Source organism: Lepisma saccharinum, chromosome 2 (genome assembly GCF_977018435.1).
Source record: "Lepisma saccharinum chromosome 2, izLepSacc3.1, whole genome shotgun sequence".
In the NCBI taxonomy this organism is placed as follows: Eukaryota; Metazoa; Arthropoda; class Insecta; order Zygentoma; family Lepismatidae; genus Lepisma; species Lepisma saccharinum.
In genome coordinates this window covers 177,510,868-177,530,356 of record NC_139230.1, presented here as the reverse complement: position 1 = coordinate 177,530,356, position 19,489 = coordinate 177,510,868, and the positions used below count along the sequence as shown (strand labels likewise).

The window sequence follows — 19,489 nt, the reverse complement described above, 5'->3', positions numbered from 1 at the left end:
CTGTGGCCGAGTGGTTAGCATATCGCGCTGCGACGCCAAGGGTCCCGGGTTCGAATCCCGCTCGGGCTTGTTTGTTTGTGAATGTCCATTCATCAATTTCATCATTTCATCACTCATCCCCATCTTCGCAAATTAGCCAAGAGGCACAAAACGCGAAGTAAAATAAACTAATTCAAAATAAAAAAAAATCAAATGAAATAAGCAAAACACATACGCACAAGTCTAACTTCATGCTTCGTCTGTTTTGTAGTGGATTTGAAAACTCAGCTTGGACACAGGTGCTCCACAACTGAATATTCCATCCACACCGCATTTCCAAAAGGAGGTCTATGACTATTAATAACAGTTCTAATCCAACCGTTATATTCTGAGGGTTGAACATTCTTAGAATAATAATGACTTGTTCCAGTAACCAGTGATGCATTATTAAGTATTCTTTCCACTAGTTTGTTTCAAATTTAAACTGCCACGTTTTCTCAGATTATGTTGTCTTGTTGGCATGCATATATACTTCGTATAAAATTCTGACTCACCACCTTGAAACAAGGAATCTTCGAAAGCATAAATCAGGATCCGCATGTAATTAATTCCTGCATTCTACCTCGTGAAGAAAATAGCCAAATTAGTTATTTGGCATTTGAGCCCGGGTGCCGCTGCTTTTGTAGTGAGACAAAAGATCCCCTGAAACTGTTGCTGCAACAACAAAATTTCCTACACACTTTGTCATGACAGTAAATGCCTCCCCCTTTGTACCTGATATTACGACTGAAACGTGATTGGTAATGCTCTATGGCATAACTGTTTCTGTCAAGTACAACGATGAAAGTGATATGTCATGATGAAATTGAAATTTGTCTTTCGCTAAATATCGAGAGCTGCAGAAAGCATAAATAATATCATAAAAGATTCTCTCAAAACAATAATCTGCTCACGAATATTGAGGAAAATTCTGTCGATTCTACTTGAAACCGATGAACATATTATACTATTAAAGAAAACTCTGCCAATTACTGCGAAAAGAAAATCTGCATTTGTGGTTGATATGAATTTGACTAAAATTTTCCTTTTGATTTGAACCACTGAAATATTTGTCCACACCTGCAATCGAACCGGAGGCTAAAATGTTGAACGTATCCTAAGTCACACGTCGTCAAACCAAACATGTACTGTAGAAATTTTCATTTAGTACTCTCTATGCACAGGAGCACTGTAGTTTTACGCGAAATATACTGAAAACTCACAGAACTTTTATGTATAGGAATGGCATATTCAGGAAAATTATATCATCGTATAAGAGGATACACATACATCGAATATTGTTCAAAAAAACTATTTGAGGAAAACTGCATTTGACATCGTGCAGAAAATATTTTGTACAGCAATCTCTGATAATATATAGTCACGAAAAGGAATTACTCTTGGAATTAACTGTCATTAGGTTATGCTGGATCAAATTGTATAGTTTTATAATTTGAATAATTACTTGTTACGTTTCAAATTGCGTGTGTTTTATGTGTGATTGGCTGGTTGATTTAATGAACAAAGTTTATTAGTACCATTAGGTTAACAGCGGCGGGGAGTTGAGAGAACGATGGAAAGGAAGGGGCAAGAAAGTTGGAGAAAGCGTCCGTGGCCTTCTTTAAAGATCCCAACATTCGTTTGGACCTTCAAATTGAGGTATGTCTCTTTCGTCTGTTTAGCGACGATATAGAATATCTATGAAATTTGTGTAAGAAAAAATGTACGTAAATTAAGGACATTTTTATGAAATGCTTTATGTAGAACTCTTATTATGCAGAATTTTTTTTTAAAAAAAGCTAAGGGAACATTCCATAAAGTACAACATATAAGAAATATACGATAAGAAACGCTCGGTTAAATGCTGAGTATAACAATAAACACACTGCATACTGATTTATGCGTGCAGTTGAATGTCATAAACAAACATACAGAGTAGAGAAGGTTTTAAAATTAGTTGCGTCACGGATGTTCAGTCATGTCGAATGTGATCGTTGATTTGTGTATATACATACGCACACACACCCCTCTCCCCTTCCTGCGGTAGTGTGTAAGTTTATTTATTTGGTGTAGAAGGAAACGAGTGCCGGAAGAAGAAGGATATCTTTGTTTCGGAAGCTCCGTCTGAGGATCGGGGACTGATAGATCAATTAACTGTCAACGAACCGTCTACAAACCGACCGAACACAATCTGTTCCAGCTAAACAAGCTGCAGTAAAATGTTCCCGTGAACTTCGGCCTTCTTTAAGAGTGGTGGTGGGAGAGATTCCTCAATTCCACGCTTCTTTCTCAAGAAGGAGACGCATTGTTCGACTTCGCCTTCTTTGTTTAGAACCCTTCCATATGCACGCAGAAAGCAGTCCGTTACCATTCCTTACGGTCTGCGAAATGGAATATTTGTAATACAACAAATTATTGATTGATTCAACTGAAATTTCTGGGTTTCGGCAGCACTTAGGCTATTTGCACCCATCACATTATACAGGGACAAGCCCTTCACCACAACTACAATCAAAACGTCTCTCCGAGGACTAAAAATCTTCTTTCCAGAGCGGAGGCCGTGAATGGACACTCAGCACATACAAAGATAAAACACAAGAAAACTCACAGCCCTATATAGAGTGTGATACTGGTTGTGGCCCAGACACCAGAGCCTCGTTGACCTGCAGAAGTGCAGATTACTAGGGCGTACTACGTGGAAGTGAGGTTAACATTTGGGTGCTTCAGCGAATACCATAAACACCCCTTACACCCCACAACAAATTATTGACATACACACACACATTCAAATATATACAAAAATATAAGTTTCTTCTGTTTACTTTCTCACATAATTCTTTCAGGTTTTCCAATTTAGGATTTTCAAAATGACAAACGTAGATTAAATATGCAAACAGGACTTCATTTATTTTTAAATTTCTCGAATTTAGATTACATTTACGCTTCGTTTGCCAACCCGCATAATCCAAAAGTACTTTATTAACTTATCGATATGTGAACATTAAACGTTGTTGAATGTCTGTTGTATTCGTGTATGTTTTGTTACCCAATTGTTTACGTTAGAATGAACGAGAAGTATTCAATTCATCTTTTCTTAAGCGTTGTGCTTTCCTTTTCGAAAGATGTAGTATGTAAATAATAAAGAGAATGTAGTAGTGAAGATATATTAGTGCAGAGAACACCTCGCAAATTAAGCTACATCCTTCTTCATCATTGGTTTATCTCAATACTAGTTTGTGTGCGAATACGTTTTCACAATAATTAATGTAATGTTCTTCTCCTTTAGGATTCGCGAGACAGTAGATGGGCACTTTATTGGAGAAGCTGTTCAGATGGTAGTTCACGAAAACAGTTTCCAGACCTCTATCACACGTGCTCCAAAGAAGAATTATCCATCAGGTTGGTTTTCAATCTTTCATAATCTAAGAAAGATCACTGGCAGATTATTTCTACTTGAAGGCATGCTCATGTTGACTATTGGGATATGTTCCGATTAGTTGCTTCCATGCACTCGTGCCGGCCCTCGTGACGGAGTGGTTAGCACATCGCGCTACGACGCCAGGCGTCACGGGTTCGAATCCCGACCTGGGCATGGGTGTTTGTGAGTGTCCATTCATCAATTTCACCATGTCATCACTCATCCCCATCTTCGCAAATTAGCCAAAAGTGGCACATAAAGCGAAGTGAAATAAACTAAATCAATCAATCCATGCACTCGTGAAGTTCTGGGTTTACATGACAGTTATGTGAGGATTCTGAAGAATGGTTACAATAAACCCTAGGTAGGTGTCTTTCGATATTAGCTGATCATTTTTCTGCATTTATAAAAGTGTGCTGTTCTCTATCCTTACGTTATGAAACCAACAATAATAACTCCGTGGTACAATCACGGACACTCCTGGGTTGTAACGATTCTATTGAAAGTCAGTAGTATTGTCACAACTCAGAAGTGTCCGTGATTATACAAGAGCCCTTTGAGGGCCAAAGACTACCAAGGAGCTTTTCACTGAACGATGCTTGGTGAGCACAGTGTGTACACAGCAGCGGCTCGTGCCTAAAATAACAGGTGAAGAAGTACATTTATAGGCAATGAAAAACAAATAGTAAGTGTCAGTGGGCCCCCACAATTTAAAACGTCTTTTTTGTCTTCATCCGTCCATCTGGAAAATGGTGTCTGCAACAAATTACACACTAAGTCATTTACTGGGTTCAATGTACAAACCACAGCTCAACCCATGAACACAACACACGATAGGAAACACGAAACACACACGCGGAACAAGATCTCGCGAGAACGCAACTATTTTGCCACAACCACTGGATGCAATGTTTTCTGTCGACGAGAGAACTGCTGCACCTAGATGGCGACACCCGTTCAATTTCAACGCTAGGTGACGTCACCTTTGCCATGACAACCGGCTAAAGTCTTCCGCAACCTGGCGGCGTCTGCTCTTGGTTTGTTTATGCTACGACGAACTCTTCACGTGCGTAGCGCCGAGCGGCGTATTATTTGAGTATTATCGTGTGCGTTCTGCTGGGAAATAGTTTAATTTAACAAGCAAATGAAAAATGTCAATATTAATTTGAAAATTAGGTGAAAACATCTGCGCTTGTTGCACTTGGCCAGCCGCCACTGGTACCATCGCCGCTGTTTTCTGGTTTTCGAAACTATTGCTATTTCTTTCATCCCAATTATCCTCACATTGGGTGAACATCGACATTTTCGAGCTTCAACCGAAGATCGAAACCGATACTGCTCACACCAAGGCAAGAGCGCCAACAATAATTCGCATACACGGTAAATCCAACAAACAAATAAACCACATTAATATCCTACAAAGCAGTGTTTTTGAGTTAAATCTTCTCATCAGGACTACATGCAACATTAGTTGTCAGGTGCTAGGCAAAATTTGTGATCTGCATACAATATATACATTTTCCTGATCATAATTATCAAACACTTATCGGCAAAAAACCTTCCTCAAAAAATCTTCTAATAGAGCAAGAATTCTCTGTGACTTTCACGCTGGTAAACTGTTTCGACGAGTGATGTTGAAGTACTGTAAATGAGATACTAAGGAGTGTTAAGACAGAGAGGGAGGGAGTGGGCTTTAGAAATTTTATTTATCATATTTTTATATTTTTTAAGTGTTAGAAGTCAATTCCAATTATTTAATTATCGTTACAATAGCAACAGTATTTCATGTTTGTTTATTAAAAATTATAGCCCTTTTCTTTCCAAAACAATAAATTATATAAATATAACTTACAATTTCACGAACTTCATTTGTTACACCGATATATCGTTTTCGCCCTTAAATTTAAGTCATAATGCTGCAAATCTTTCTCTCTCGCTTTTCTCCTCGATTAATAACGATATGCATATACTCTCAGAGGCATTAACTTCTTTGCCCGGTTAATTTGCAGTTTTATTATTTAGCGTCACTTCTCTGCAACTTTTGACTAACTTCGACGATGAGGGATGACAAGTCGGAATTGATGACGGAACACTCACAAAGAACACCCAAGCCTAGGCCGGGATTCGAACCCATAGACTTGTGGGTCGACATCGAAAGTCGGCCAACTAATCTGAATTTCAATTGGTTTTAAGTCCACTTTATGCACAGTAAGGCTAATCGGGACTGGACCTACAGTTTAAAGTTGGATCCGAACCACTAAGTGACTCTACCGGGTATCGAACCCGGGACCCCTTGCGTACAAGGCTACAACGCTACCATTGCGCCATCGGGGAGGCCCAGAGCTTTCCGTTGAAAATGAGAATTTACAAAGGTATGTGGGAAAGAGAATATTCCATAGAATATCCCACCCCTTCGACTACAACTGAAGTTGAAATGTGAAAAATAGTGTTGCCCACGAGACGAGACTTTCGCCTGTCTCGTCTCGTGGAAATGCTCTGAAATGCTGTCTCGTCTCGAAAATATTCGTTTGTCTCGGGACACATGATCAATCTCGTCTCGTCTCGAATTTTTAAAAGCCTGTCCCGTCTCGTCCCGTGGGCAACACTAGTGAAAAATCAGTAAAGAAGGCGTACTTGTTTTCTGTGGAAGCTGAACACTTTTGAGTCCAGTTAAGGAATTCGGTTAAATGGAATTACAATTCATGAATGTGCAAGAGTTGCAAGAACATACAAGTAGGCTATTAGCCATGAAATTGGTCATAATAAATTGACACCTGCTGAGAACTGAGATGATCAACTGCATTTAAATACTACTACTTCATTTAGAAAGAAAGAAACACGACCCACACCCACATTTTTCAGTTCAAGGTGGTTTCAGGTTCAAATCCAACTGAAACATTTTCATACATGTGTCACTGGTCTGCACAGTTGGAGAGATTTAAACCAAAAATTCCCGAAAATCACCAAACTTGAATGAAAAAATACTTCCTCCCCCAAGTACCTCCAAGTACCTCCAAGCCCCATGGTTATCTCGTAAATATTATGTTATTTGCATGTTTTACAGTGTTGATCTAGCCTTGTGTTACATCCTCAGTAGAAAATACTTTGATCTTGACCTAAATAGTTCTTTCTGCGATCCATTGTGGAGCGGCCGGAACCGGGAGATGTAAAGACCTAACTGAGGGAGTGGCTGCAGCAGCGGTGATTTGCATGCTGCAGTGCGGAGCGATAAAATGTCAAGACCTGACCCTAAGAGCAATTCCACATCAATCTTGCACATGAATGAGCTAATGAAGAGGGTAGGGGGGAACCAAGTGAAAAGTTTTCTTCAACAAAAACCTTGGGGAAGTGAGAATATGGATTTGGAAGGTGTGTTTCTAACGATCCAATTCCTCATTTCAAATTTGAATCGGAGGACAGTGTAATAACGCAGAGAATAGAAAATTGTCTTTGTTCAACATTCGTACATGAAGCCATTACCAGAAATAATTTACGACCGTACATTTTGCGATCCAAAATCCAGCTGATTTATATTTGTTTTCTCTTAATTCTGGAAAGGTCGTGTTCTACATCTCTCCATCTCAATCACCACACTGAGAATGGATGATGAAAAGATGGGATAGATGAGAAAAGAATTACGAAGGAATATTCGTGCCTCAATCTACATCCGAACCTGATTACATGACTGGACTTTTCAAAAGTCAATTGTTTCGTGTTTCATTCACTGCTGGAAATAAATTTGAATTTGAATTTGAATATTTTGGATGCGTCAGTACTTACAATGTTATACAGGGTCCTTAGCTTACCTGTAATGTCGTTAATTAAAATATTAAAACAATCCGACTTCGGTTAAAAGCTGATGCTGTAAAGGGGCACTCAGTAGCACACATAAGGACTAAACACAGACGCCAGAGCCTCGTTACGTGGAAGTGAGGTTGACAATTGGGTGTCCTACGTGGAAGAATCACCCCTTATACCCCGCTAGAAATAAATTATATTTTGTTAAATTGTGGCTATTTTTCTGTACTTAGAATTTGGTCTCTCAGAGTGCAAAATAATTGATATTCTGGATTTTCAACAATGGAATAATTTAATTAACACGTACGTTGTAATTAGTCTCCCTGTGTAAAGTTAACATTAAAAAGTAGAAAAAGTACAAAACGCGTTACAATCTAATAAATTGTCTTCTATGTTCCTGCATAAGTTTATGTAGAAACATAGCTCTAACTTCACAAATAAAATGTGACGAGCGCAAGAAATCTCTGCTTAATGCACTCCTAACAACAATAAAAGAAAATAATTTCTTTCACTGCGTAGCTAGTACGATAAACCACGAAAAGCGTCTACTTGAGTTTTTACTACTAACTGAATACTAATGTTGTTTATCGTTGATTGTTGCTGAATATGATATTTTGTGGTAAGATATAACTGTGATTACACCACGTGAACAGCACAACATTTGAGTACATATTATGATGAAAATGGCAACGAAAGGGGTTAAAGAACAGTCACAAATCTTAGATCTTACCCGCTATGGTGTAGTTCCTTCAGCGTCTTTCCATCAAACAGGAGACCTGGGTTCGATTCCCGGGTGCATAATTTCCGTTGCTGTTCCTTTACTGCGTTCACCCAGCATCTCATCTATTATGTCCAATATGGCAGAGATCGAGAGTGTTTGGAGCCCTACTTTCACACGCCGGTGCCTCATGTGCCTTACAGCACCCAGTAAGCATAGAATAAACCTAAGTTTCGATCTCGCAAGTACTGGTCTCGTAGTCATAGGCTAACGAGTAAAACCTCAATAAGAAAAAATAAAACACTGACCTCTTCGTTTTCCTCATCGTCTCGTTTAACCTGGGGTGGTATAACAGCGATGAAAAATCTAAGCTTTGTGATTTACTACAGAAAATGTTTCACCCCTGAGCTGAGGACAGATTTTGGGAATGGGCTCGACCTCACACATTAGACCGCGCTGCCCTTTTAAAATTTATTGGCATGGAGCCCTTCCTCTTTGTGAAAGCTCACTTCTCGACCTTCAAAATTCCTATTGACCTTGTCTTTCAACCTTGGAAATCAACTGAAATATTGTCGAGTTCGTGAACATTTCAAAATGAGCTTGAAGTCGAGGCGGAGGATATGAGCACTAAGATGTAAAAAAAATCTGGTGAACGAAATCCCATCTGCAAGTAACATATTTAATAATCAATGAGCATTAACATTATTTTTATTATTTACTTAAAGCATAAAATATCTACAAGTTTTCTTAATGCAAAAATACACTCTTACATTCAGCTTTCCTCTTATTGTGTGATTCTTGCGATCAAACAAAACTTTTCCCCTCTCATATCGTGTCGTAATTCAAGGAAGGAATCGCTTCTAGTGTCAACTATGCAATCGTCAATTCGCTTTTGCGCAAGTTAATCAAATGGTAATTTATATGAGTCAATCAGCATATAGATATGGCTGATTTGGAAGGCTACACTCTGTCCCTGGATCTCTTGAGCAAGGAAACGAAAATAAATCCTCTGCGCATGTAGGACTAGAGAGGGCTCGACCAATGAACGCGTGAGAGGGGAAGTAAGTGCATGGAGGGGAAAACGTGGCTATAGCTACCAGCCGTTTGCAACAGCGCGCACTGCTTTGTTTGGTTTCTCCCCTTCTCTACCGTCATGCGCGGCCTTGCTTCACAGATTCCCGAGACAGAGTGTACGCGCTGTGGCCTCTTACGCAAGCGCAGAAAGACGGTAAGTGGCGTGTGGAAAGAACTTCCTCGCTAACGTCAAGTGAAGGTTGAGCAGACGCGTGCACATGAATGCTCATAAGAATGAAACAAGCACGTGAGAGGAGCCTCTTCTGCAACGTCATATAGTGGTAAGCTCATTCGGAAATTCATGCATTACACTACAAAATCATAACTTGTGTTAGCTTTCACTGTCTCGGTGGAAAAGATATTTGCACACAGAATTGGAAAGAGCTTTTCTCTTCAATACACACAGTTCGTGGTCCATTTGCAAAGAATTGCCGTCTCGAACAAATGACGTTTCTAAATTGGGACTACAATTAATGAGCGGTCGCGTTCTGCACGCGATGTTCTCATTATCCAAGGGTGTTGCTTACTCACTACTGCAGTAGGTTCTTTGCTGCTGTCTGTGTAAATTTGTCAATATCTTGACACAAATGGGATATACCAAAGACAAAGGAGTGTGCTATATCGCCAAATGAAGAAAAATGGATCTCCTCATAAGTTTTTTTTATTACTTATTTATTCCAGCATGATAAATTCGAGCACACGTTATTTGTAGCCCGTGTTTCTGTATCTGGCAAATCTGTGGTCTTCCTTGTATTGATTTACACTTCAGTTGACTGATGAGCTCCGATGGGGGTCCGTGTGCTATAGATTTTTACAAGATTACAGCATTATTCTTATCCTAATTTCCTATCACGAGGTAATCACAGTGGAACTCTATGGTTGTTTATTTTGCTGTTTGGTACACACGGAAGAAATATTCAAGGCCAACTATTTGAAAGGAAAAGGAATCGAATAAGATTATAGTCTCTGTGAAATGACAGAAAATATCCTTAAATATTACCCATTTGGGATCCCACCCGAATATGTAGCAAGAACTAATAAATTGTTTTTTAAAAAATGTCACGTAATCTATGTACACACACACACAAACACAGTTGGTATGTCGCTGACTCCCGTGGCAGAGTGGTCAGGGTAACAAGCTACGAATGCAGAGGCTCCAGGTTCGAACTCTAGGTAAGGTATGGATATATCGGTGTGTTCGCCATTCATCCTCAAATTTGCGTTTAAGCCAAAAGGTAGAAAATCGGCGTAAAATAACCGCTACAGAAAGAAAGAAAACACTTGATTTGATTTGGTTTATTTTACTTCGTTTTTATGCCACTTTACACTAATCGCAAGGATGAGGATAAAAGACTCACAAAATCCGCCCATGACCAGGCCGAGATTCGAACCCGAAATCCCTGGCGTCGTACTGCGCTGTGCAAACCACTCCGTCACGGAAGTCGGAAAAAGAGAACATGTTTGTCATGTGAAAATATGAATGAACCCAATTTTTTCCAAATTTTTGGCATAAGACTGATATTTCCAAAGAAATAGATTATATGATGATGAAATGATTGACTTTATAATGTACATTTATAACGAAATAACATCTTAAAAATACCGTTTCGATATTATTTCAATTTACTGTGCATTTTTATAAACGTGTTTTCATCGCTTAAGTACAGCGCCTTGAATAACGTAGTGTGGAAAACGCGCACGGTTCTGCGCGCTCTGGCTGGTTCCACTCGAAAATGATCTGCTAGAGGCGCTGATGTTGAACCCAGTGCTTGGTATTCGACTGCTTATAATGGAAGTAAATGGAGTTTTCGCTGCAACGTCTGATTCTTTTACATGAAGCATTTCTATGGATGTGATAATTGCTATGATATTTGGTACAGTGGTCGCGAAGATATTAACGAATATTCTAGACAGTCGACCACGTCCTGTTATAGTCATACTTTCGTTAATAATACGGGAGAAAAAATACGGGTTTAATGCTCTTGGCAACTAAATTTTTGTGTATGAATTAGGTTCATTATTATTATCATCATCATCATCATTTCTTTTAAAAATATACACACTGAAGCATTTGTATTTTTGATATTTACTGTCTCTTTTCTTCCGCTTTAAACTAATCGCGGCGATGATGATAATGATGATTGCATAAAACGACAAGGGAACCCCACAAAACTTTCTTAGTGCCATCGACATGAGTGTAAGGCAACTTTCAAACCAATGGGACAAGCGACACGGGATGTTCCACTGTCTCACTAGTGACACACACTTCCAGACTGTAAAATAGCATTCATTGCACATGAGGGTCCAAACAGCAAACGACACGTTCATATGGCGTATTCGCGTGCTACTTGTTACTTCGGTCGGAAAGCTCCTTAAAGGAAGGGTGCTCAGACCGAAGCGACGCTCTACAGGGGGAGTTCCCAACTAAGTGACAAGCGACATGGTGCCTTCAGTCTATTAGCAAGCGTTGCTTGCGAACAACAGATAGGCGACACTATAAACCGCACATTGCAACAACAGATCTAGGCGACACGATAAGCCACACGTGTCGCTTTGTCGCTTCTGCGTCGCTCAAACTGGGACATTTCCACAATAGCTTGCAACATGTTGCCGTGGTTTGTTGTTCTCGCATACGCGATGCAATGAGTGTCTTGCTTTAGTGAGATTGCGCACCAAAGCGACAAGCGGCACGCGACACTTATCGCTTGAGGATTTCACCAACCGAACGCTGGCCTGTGCTTCCCGTCATGCCGCTACGATGTGAAATGTTGCTCTTCGTTGGCTCCTTTCCAAGCAACATGTGTCGCTTCGGTATGAAAGTTGCCTTTGACCGAAGGACCCGTGCCGCTTTGGTGTGAAATCCTCGTATCGTTTGTCGCGTGTCGCTTTGGTCTAAAATCTCCTTGAGGAAACGGTGCAGTCAGAGCTTGTGTCCCTACGGTTCGAAAGGCTGCATTGATTTTCGACTGCTCGCTTGCAAGCGATATTTGTGGTTTGTCGCCTCGGTATGAAATATCTCTCAGGATACTATTTATATTCTAATAGCATAGAAAAATAAAACTCTAGTACACAATCCAACACCTGACATCCGGAATCACATTGCGATGTTTCTTCTTGTGTTACGCATGCTATTTATTTATTAATTTTATTTTACTTTTCTTTCCAAATTGATGCCGTTTCGTGACTGCAAATCACTCCACAAATATAACTGTTTCCATCAATTCACGTACCGCCTTTCAAGACAAACAAATCTACATAATATATTCCAAAAATTAACAAATCCGCATTACTTTCATAAGAAAATTGCACCGACATTGATCGCACTGCCATCTATGTTTCTCATCCGTCTGGGGAACCAGTTTCTTGGGTCGTTTTCCACACTACGTTATTCAAGGAGCTGTAGCTTAAGTCAGCCGATTATTCATTCTTCATTTTTCTTTACAGTATCACCTCTGAAGAAAAACGTAATTCACATTCTTTCCATGCCTTGGTTTTTCAGTACTAATATTATTTTATATTATTAATTGCTTGATTACTTTTGAGAAAGAACACCGCTGTCAACATAGTATTTTCCTTGTAATTCAGGCTGGAACCTGAATTATAGAGCTTAACGAGGGTAGGGAATTTCAAACTACAGTCGGTATAGTGTGTTATCCTCGCGTGATAACTTTTTGTTCTCTTTCACATATTCATAAGGATTTACAGATATTTGGTCTCTGTAAGATGATATATTGCGTAACACATGTTCAACACACTGTTACAGAGACTTGTTCCCAAATTAACTGATCGTGCATGTATCCCAAGAGCTGATGCATCCACAATTTTTAATAGCAAATCTAATTGTTAATTGCTAATATTGCAGTTGTTGCAGGTGGAAGCGTGCTGGTTGACGAGAGCAGGAAAACCTTCGTCCCGTGGCCAAACTCTGAAAGCTGCCGCCGATTCCATATTCACTTTGCCAAACGAAAGTCACTTCCTATGACGGCGCTGGTCTCTTTTCCGGGGAGTGGAAATACCTGGGTTCGTTACCTGTTGGAGACGGCATCCGGCGTTTTCACTGGAAGCGTTTATACAGACAGGCAGATTATAAGCAAAGGTAACAGAAGTGTGTGTGTGTCTGTAATGTGCATGTGATATAACCTTATGTCTTCATGAAAACGTTTAAGTATACTATATGCTCAGATAGGCTCCGCACCGTAGCCGTGAGGTCTAAGCGCAAACTTTGGGCTCCTGCTACAAGACGCTCGCTGGTTCGAGTCTCTTGGGGGAAGCGTAACAACCAGGCCCATAGCTAGAATTGATCTCCCGGAGGGTCACGAATTTTTAGGGGGCAGGGGCTTTGAAAACCAAGTCCATTTTCCCAAGTTTAACAGCATTAAATTAAGGTAAATTATGTATGTTTGTGTGTGTGTGGCTGGGTCATAAAGTTAATATGAAATATAAAATGTTGAAATATCATACAAATACTGCCGTTGTTTCTATATCTTCTAAAACATCTCTTGAACTGTTATAGGTCTTTTCTACTCTTACGGCGGCCGGTCCTAGTTCTGGCAAGGGAACCAGACAACAGCGGTGGTGCTGAAAGTTACGACGCGGCGGGAAGAAGTACTACGTGAATCTCATTCTACTAGCTGCTGCATTTCTTACCGTGCTGGATTGGTCGCTTCTCCGCTTCCCTTGCCAGAACAGGATCGGTCGCGGTAACAGTAGAAAAGCCCTTTAATTGACTGCTACTGACATCATCCCTTACTACACACTACATACTACTTTTGATGATACAGATATTTATATCATCCAAGGAAAAATGCACAATATGCAACATAGTGCATACCATATATTCTACCCCATGCCAAAGCAGTAAAAAAAAACCTTCGTTCACAAAATTTGGGAGTTGTTGACCTTTGACTCATATGTGGAAGGAATATGGATAATGACGTCAAAGTCACAGATTTCTGTCTAAACGGGAGGCCGCAACAGGGGCAGCGAAGATACAGATAAAGAAGCTCCCCTATGAAAGAACTTTCCAAAGTCTAGAGAATCTTCTAAATCTTCGCTACTTAGACTTTGGCTCATAAACAAGATGAACGAATGAAATAGCTCCTGTTCATGTTCTGTAAATTTACCCTTCATCAAGTTGTGAGCAAATCTGCTGTTTACAATTCCACCCTTCACTGCAAATAAATTACATAAAATAGTTTTAACTAATGTCAAGGGGCTGACGGCATTGACAAGAATGGCTAAGCCCCCCTGGCCCCTGCCTGGCTACGGGCATGGTAACAACTTTTCCTGAGATTTCGGCCTGTGTATGGGACCGGCGAGGACATTGGGGAGCTACGAATGAGTAGCGTCACCTGATCGTAAAAAACCTACAATAACGACTGGGGTTCGTCGTGCTGACCACACGTCACCCCGTAACCGGTTGATGACCGGCAGTCGGTAGGTAGGTACTGGCCCTTACACGCTGTTACACCACCGGTTATTATATTATTATATATGTGCAGATAGACTAATCGGGACTGGAACCATTTTAAAATGGGATGGAAACCATAGTGCGATGTGTCGCCACTGGGATCAAACCCGGGACCCCTTGAGTTCAAGACGTCGGCGTTACCACTGGGTCATAGGGTAGGTCAATTTGTGTGTGTGTATGTGTGTGACACACACATATATATATGAGCCTCCTCGGTGGCATAGTGGTAACGTCGTGTGCGTGTGTGTTCCTACTCAGTTCACGGAAGCATAATGTTCTCTAGATTAATATGCAGTACATTGAGATATAGAAAGCTATCGATGACAAGTAGTGTAATTGATACTACTACCATTTCGAGAAAGTATGAACCCCCCTCAGGCAGATTTGCCTACACTTAAAACTTGCTCAACATGCCCATATGAGCTTTTTGCTCAAGTGTGGAACCCCGTCTAATCCAAGATTTTTGTAAAAATACCCTCGGGAAGTTCCTGAGAAAGTATGACCCCCCTCAGATTGATTTGTCTACACTTACAAAAGGCACTTCTGTCAGATTGTTGTCCATAAACCTGTCAAAAATATGCCCCTCTTGATATTTTTTTTGCCCACACCTAAAACTACGCCAAGATACACCCACACCCACCCACCCACCCACACACACACACACACACACACACACTGACCTTGAGATGACCTTGACCTTGACCTTGACCATTTTTTCGATTATTTTTTCGATTGTTTTGACCTTGACCTTGACCTTGAGATGACCTTGACCTTGACCTTGACCACACCCACCCACACACACACCCACACCCACCCACACCCACCCACATACACACCTACACCCACCCACACCCACCCCTTACACACCCACACACACCCACACCCACCCACACATATTTACTTCCGGTCCACTTGTGGCCTATTTCTGGTTTATTTATATTGCATCATGTTTTGCAACAAATTATTACCCAATATTATGCTTTAGGCATGTGTTGTTTTCTGATTGGTTGGTTATGACATAAAGTGATGATGTGTTATATTCTGATTGGCTTATTGTTTCAGATATTTTCAATGCGGGCCGTGCTTAGGGTATATAAAGAGATTTTGCATTGCATATCAGCCAGTATTGTGAGAGTTGTTGAAGAGTAAGGGTGTGTTGTTGCAGTGCTGCTCATATTTTTTAAACACAAAAATATTGCAGATTTGTATAAATTGAATTACAAATCTATTTGATTTAATATACAGAATTTTTGACAACCTGTCATAGGTTTATTAAGTATAGAGTTTTGATTTGAACCCCAAGAAATTTTATATAAATACCAAAGCCAAAAATATTAACACACATACACACACACACACACACAATAAGTATTTAAATCACACTGCTGAACCCAACTGATATTTTTTTATTAAACATAGAATTTTGATTTGAATCCCAAGAAATTGTATATAATAAACAACAACAAAAATGCCAAATCAAAAATATTGTAATCAATGCAAAAAGAATATATCTAGCCCCAATTGGGCTAAGCATCAAAGGAATTGTAATCCAGACAAATGCAGAACTCCCACAAAAATTTGCCCTAAATGCCATAGAAAATATAGCATGGAATACTTCACTTATAAACATAAAGGTACTTGCTCTGCACAGTCATCAACATTGCCCCCACAACCATCTACATCTGGTCTGGAAAGGAAGCATGAAGCACCTGTTAATGCTAGAGCAGCAAAGCAGCCACGCTATGCACCACCTATCCATAGCAGTTTTAACGGCCAATTAAGGGATCACCGTTTTGTATCAGAGCCAAAATGTGACATTAAGAATTTTTTGAACAGTATAAATCCAGATGTGCAGGCAATTCTAAATGCACAAAATGGCTCTTATAAGCTGTCCCTCAAATTGTTTACACAATATAAGAAGCCAAATGGCACAAAATTTACACAGCCCCACATAACAGAAACTGTACCTGTATATTCAAATGCAAATTCAGACAGAATAATAAGCAGTTTGATGGATCAATTGAATATTAAACACTCTGAATTTGCAGCAAAAGAGTCTGGATGGAGCCTATGCGGTTCTCCACACAAGTTATATATTAATATTTCTGAATTCAGCCCATTACAAGGTTCCACTTATGTGCCATTACCTGCCAATATTAAAAACAAAACAGCCGTGGTTAATATAGAAAATAATGATGAGAAATGCTTTTTGTGGTGTATTTTAGCTGCTTTGTTTCCAGTTTTAAGGAATCCTCAGAGAATAAATTATTACAAACAACATGAACATATTTTTGACGATGCAATGGAGGGTTTAGAATATCCAATGTCTGTTCAGAATATTGATAAATTTGAAAAAAAGGCCAGGCATATCAATGGCAAACAATTATCTATTAATGTATTTATTTGTTCCACTGGCCGTGACAATTGCTTGATAGATCCTCTCAGAATCAGTACACTTGATGATGAATCTGCAATTCCGATTGATCTGCTCTTAATTAAAGGGGATGGCACATATCATTACACTCTGATACAAAATCTTGAAGCTTTAGTCAGAACACAACTAGACAAATCCAATACAATATTCAAGTTGTGCAGAAGATGTTTGTCTCTATTTGATGGTAGAAAAATGGTGAATGGGGTTCGTGAAAAAATGCAGAAATTGCTAAAAACAAGTTAATTGAGCATCTGAAATACTGTGGCAACCATAAACCTGTTCATATGCCAATGCCAAGTGAAAATGCAAAATTCAAAAAGTTTGAAGCCTTGTTGGAACACCCAGCATATATAGTCTGTGATTTTGAATCAAACCTCAAACCCCTTGCATTCTGCAATCCAGACCCTGAGGAATCTTCAATTACACCATATCAGCTACATGAACCTTCTAGTTTTTATTATGTTGTTGTACAGGATGGGGTTGTTAGTAAAGAAGATTTATACATGGGAGCAGATGCCATCAAAGAATTTGCACATAGAATAGAAAATGAGTGCCATGACATAGCATCTAATATCTTATTAAAATCAAAGCCCATGTTGCCTTTAACAGAGGATCAGATTGAAGATTTCAACAATGCAGAAAAATGCCCGGTATGTGATTCTGAATTTTCAGATGCAAATATCAAGGTGAAACACCATTCTCATACAGATGGTAAATTCTTAATGGCCCTGTGTAATAGCTGTAATATTAAGATCCAGAGACCAAAATTTGTCCCTATATTTTGCCATGGTGCATCCAATTATGATTTTCATCATTTGATCAGGTACGAGGGGTTTGACAAGCAGAATTTAAATATTTTAGCTGAAAATAATGAGAAATATATTGCCATTAGCAAAATAATTAAAGTTAATGGTGTTCCTATTCACTTAAGATTTCTTGATTCATACAGAATTTTATCGGCTAGCCTGGCTACAGTGGCCACTCAATTATCTGATGATCAATTCAAAATTACATGTGCTTTGTTTCCAAATCAGGACCTGAAATTAATTAGGCGAAAGGGTGTATATCCATATGATTATGTTACAGATTTTTCTAAATTTGATGAGTGTTCTCTGCCACCAAAACAACAGTTTTACAGCAAAATCAGAGCATCTGGAATCACTGATGATGATTATCACCATGCCCAGTTGATGTGGAACAATTTAAAATGCCAGACATTTGGTGATTATCACAAGGCCTATTTAAAACTTGATGTGACCCTCTTAGCTGATATACTGCAGGCATTCAGAAAATCTTCCATGCAAAATTATAAGCTGGATCCAATATATTTTTACAGTGCTCCGGGCCTAGCATGGTCTTCAATGTTTTTGAACACTAAAATGCAATTGGATCTGATCCAAGATCAAGATATGTACTTGTTTATGGAGCAATGTATAAGAGGAGGCATGGTGCAATGTTCTCAGAGATATGCCAGAGCAAATAACAAATATATTCCTGATTATGATCCAGCACTGCCATCAAATTATATACTGTATGTAGATGCCAACAGCCTCTATGGTTATGCCATGATGAAAAAACTGCCATATGCAGGGCTTGAGTGGGTTGAAGATTTCAATATTGAAGATCTTAAGGATTTTGATGACAGTAATTATGGCCTCTTCTTAGAGGTTGATCTGACAATTCCAGATAATTTACACAATAACTTTTCTGATCTGCCCCCAATTCCCGAGGTTGAGTGCTCACCTGGCTCTAAACACAAGAAATTGATGATGACTCTAGAGCCGAAACAGGGTTATGTCATATATTACAAAAACCTCCAGTTCCTGATGCATCATGGTGTTCAAGTGACCAAAGTTGGAAACGTTTTGAGGTTCAGGCACTCAAGATGGTTGAAACCATATATTGATACAAACACAGAGCTTCGAACATCTGCAATGAGCCAATTTGATAAGACCTTGTTTAAATTGATGGTCAATTCAGTGTATGGCAAAACAATTGAAAATGTCAGAAAACATATTGATGTTAAAATAATTACTGACCCCAGCCGGAGCAAAAAATTGATTGCAAAGCCTAATTTCAATTATAGAAGAATTTATGATGAAAATATGGCACTCTTCAACATGAAAAAAAACAAAAATTAAATTTGATAAGCCTATTTATGTAGGGGCTGTGATATTGAGTAGTAGGGTTTGTGGTATAACCAGCACAGGAAAGTATGAACCCCCCTCAAGCAGATTTGGCTACACTTAAAACAAGCTCAACATGCCCATATGAGCTTTTTGTTCAAGTGTGGAACCCTGTCTAATCCAAGATTTTTGTAAAAATGCCCTCAAAAATTTCCTGAGAAAGTATGACCCCCCTCAGATTGATTTGCCTACACTTATAAAAGGCACTTCTGTGAGATTGTTGTCCATAAACTTGTCAAAAATATGCCCCTCTTGATATTGTTTTGGATACACCTGAAATTAAGCCACCCACACCCCCCCCACACACACACACCCACCCACACACACACACACACACACACACACAAAGCACATTGTTGAACCCAACTGATAT

At 39.4% G+C, this 19,489-nt stretch overlaps 1 protein-coding gene across 4 annotated transcripts in view; it reads left to right on the top strand.

Annotated features, from left to right (window-relative positions):
• The window catches only part of LOC145984202 (sialate:O-sulfotransferase 2-like), an 84,388-nt gene that overhangs the window by 30,001 nt on the left and 34,898 nt on the right, over window positions 1-19,489 (top strand). For 3 of the 4 annotated variants that reach the window (XR_014441285.1, XM_083117729.1, XM_083117731.1), the window contains exons 3-4: window positions 3,305-3,417; window positions 12,889-13,122. Coding sequence is in view for 3 of the 4 variants with exons in the window: in XM_083117729.1 (XP_082973855.1) it covers window positions 3,305-3,417; window positions 12,889-13,122 (347 nt within the window). In the remaining variant the exon portion in view is untranslated. The remainder of the gene's footprint in view (window positions 1-3,304; window positions 3,418-12,888; window positions 13,123-19,489) is intronic. The other variant, XM_083117730.1, reaches the window with a different exon arrangement.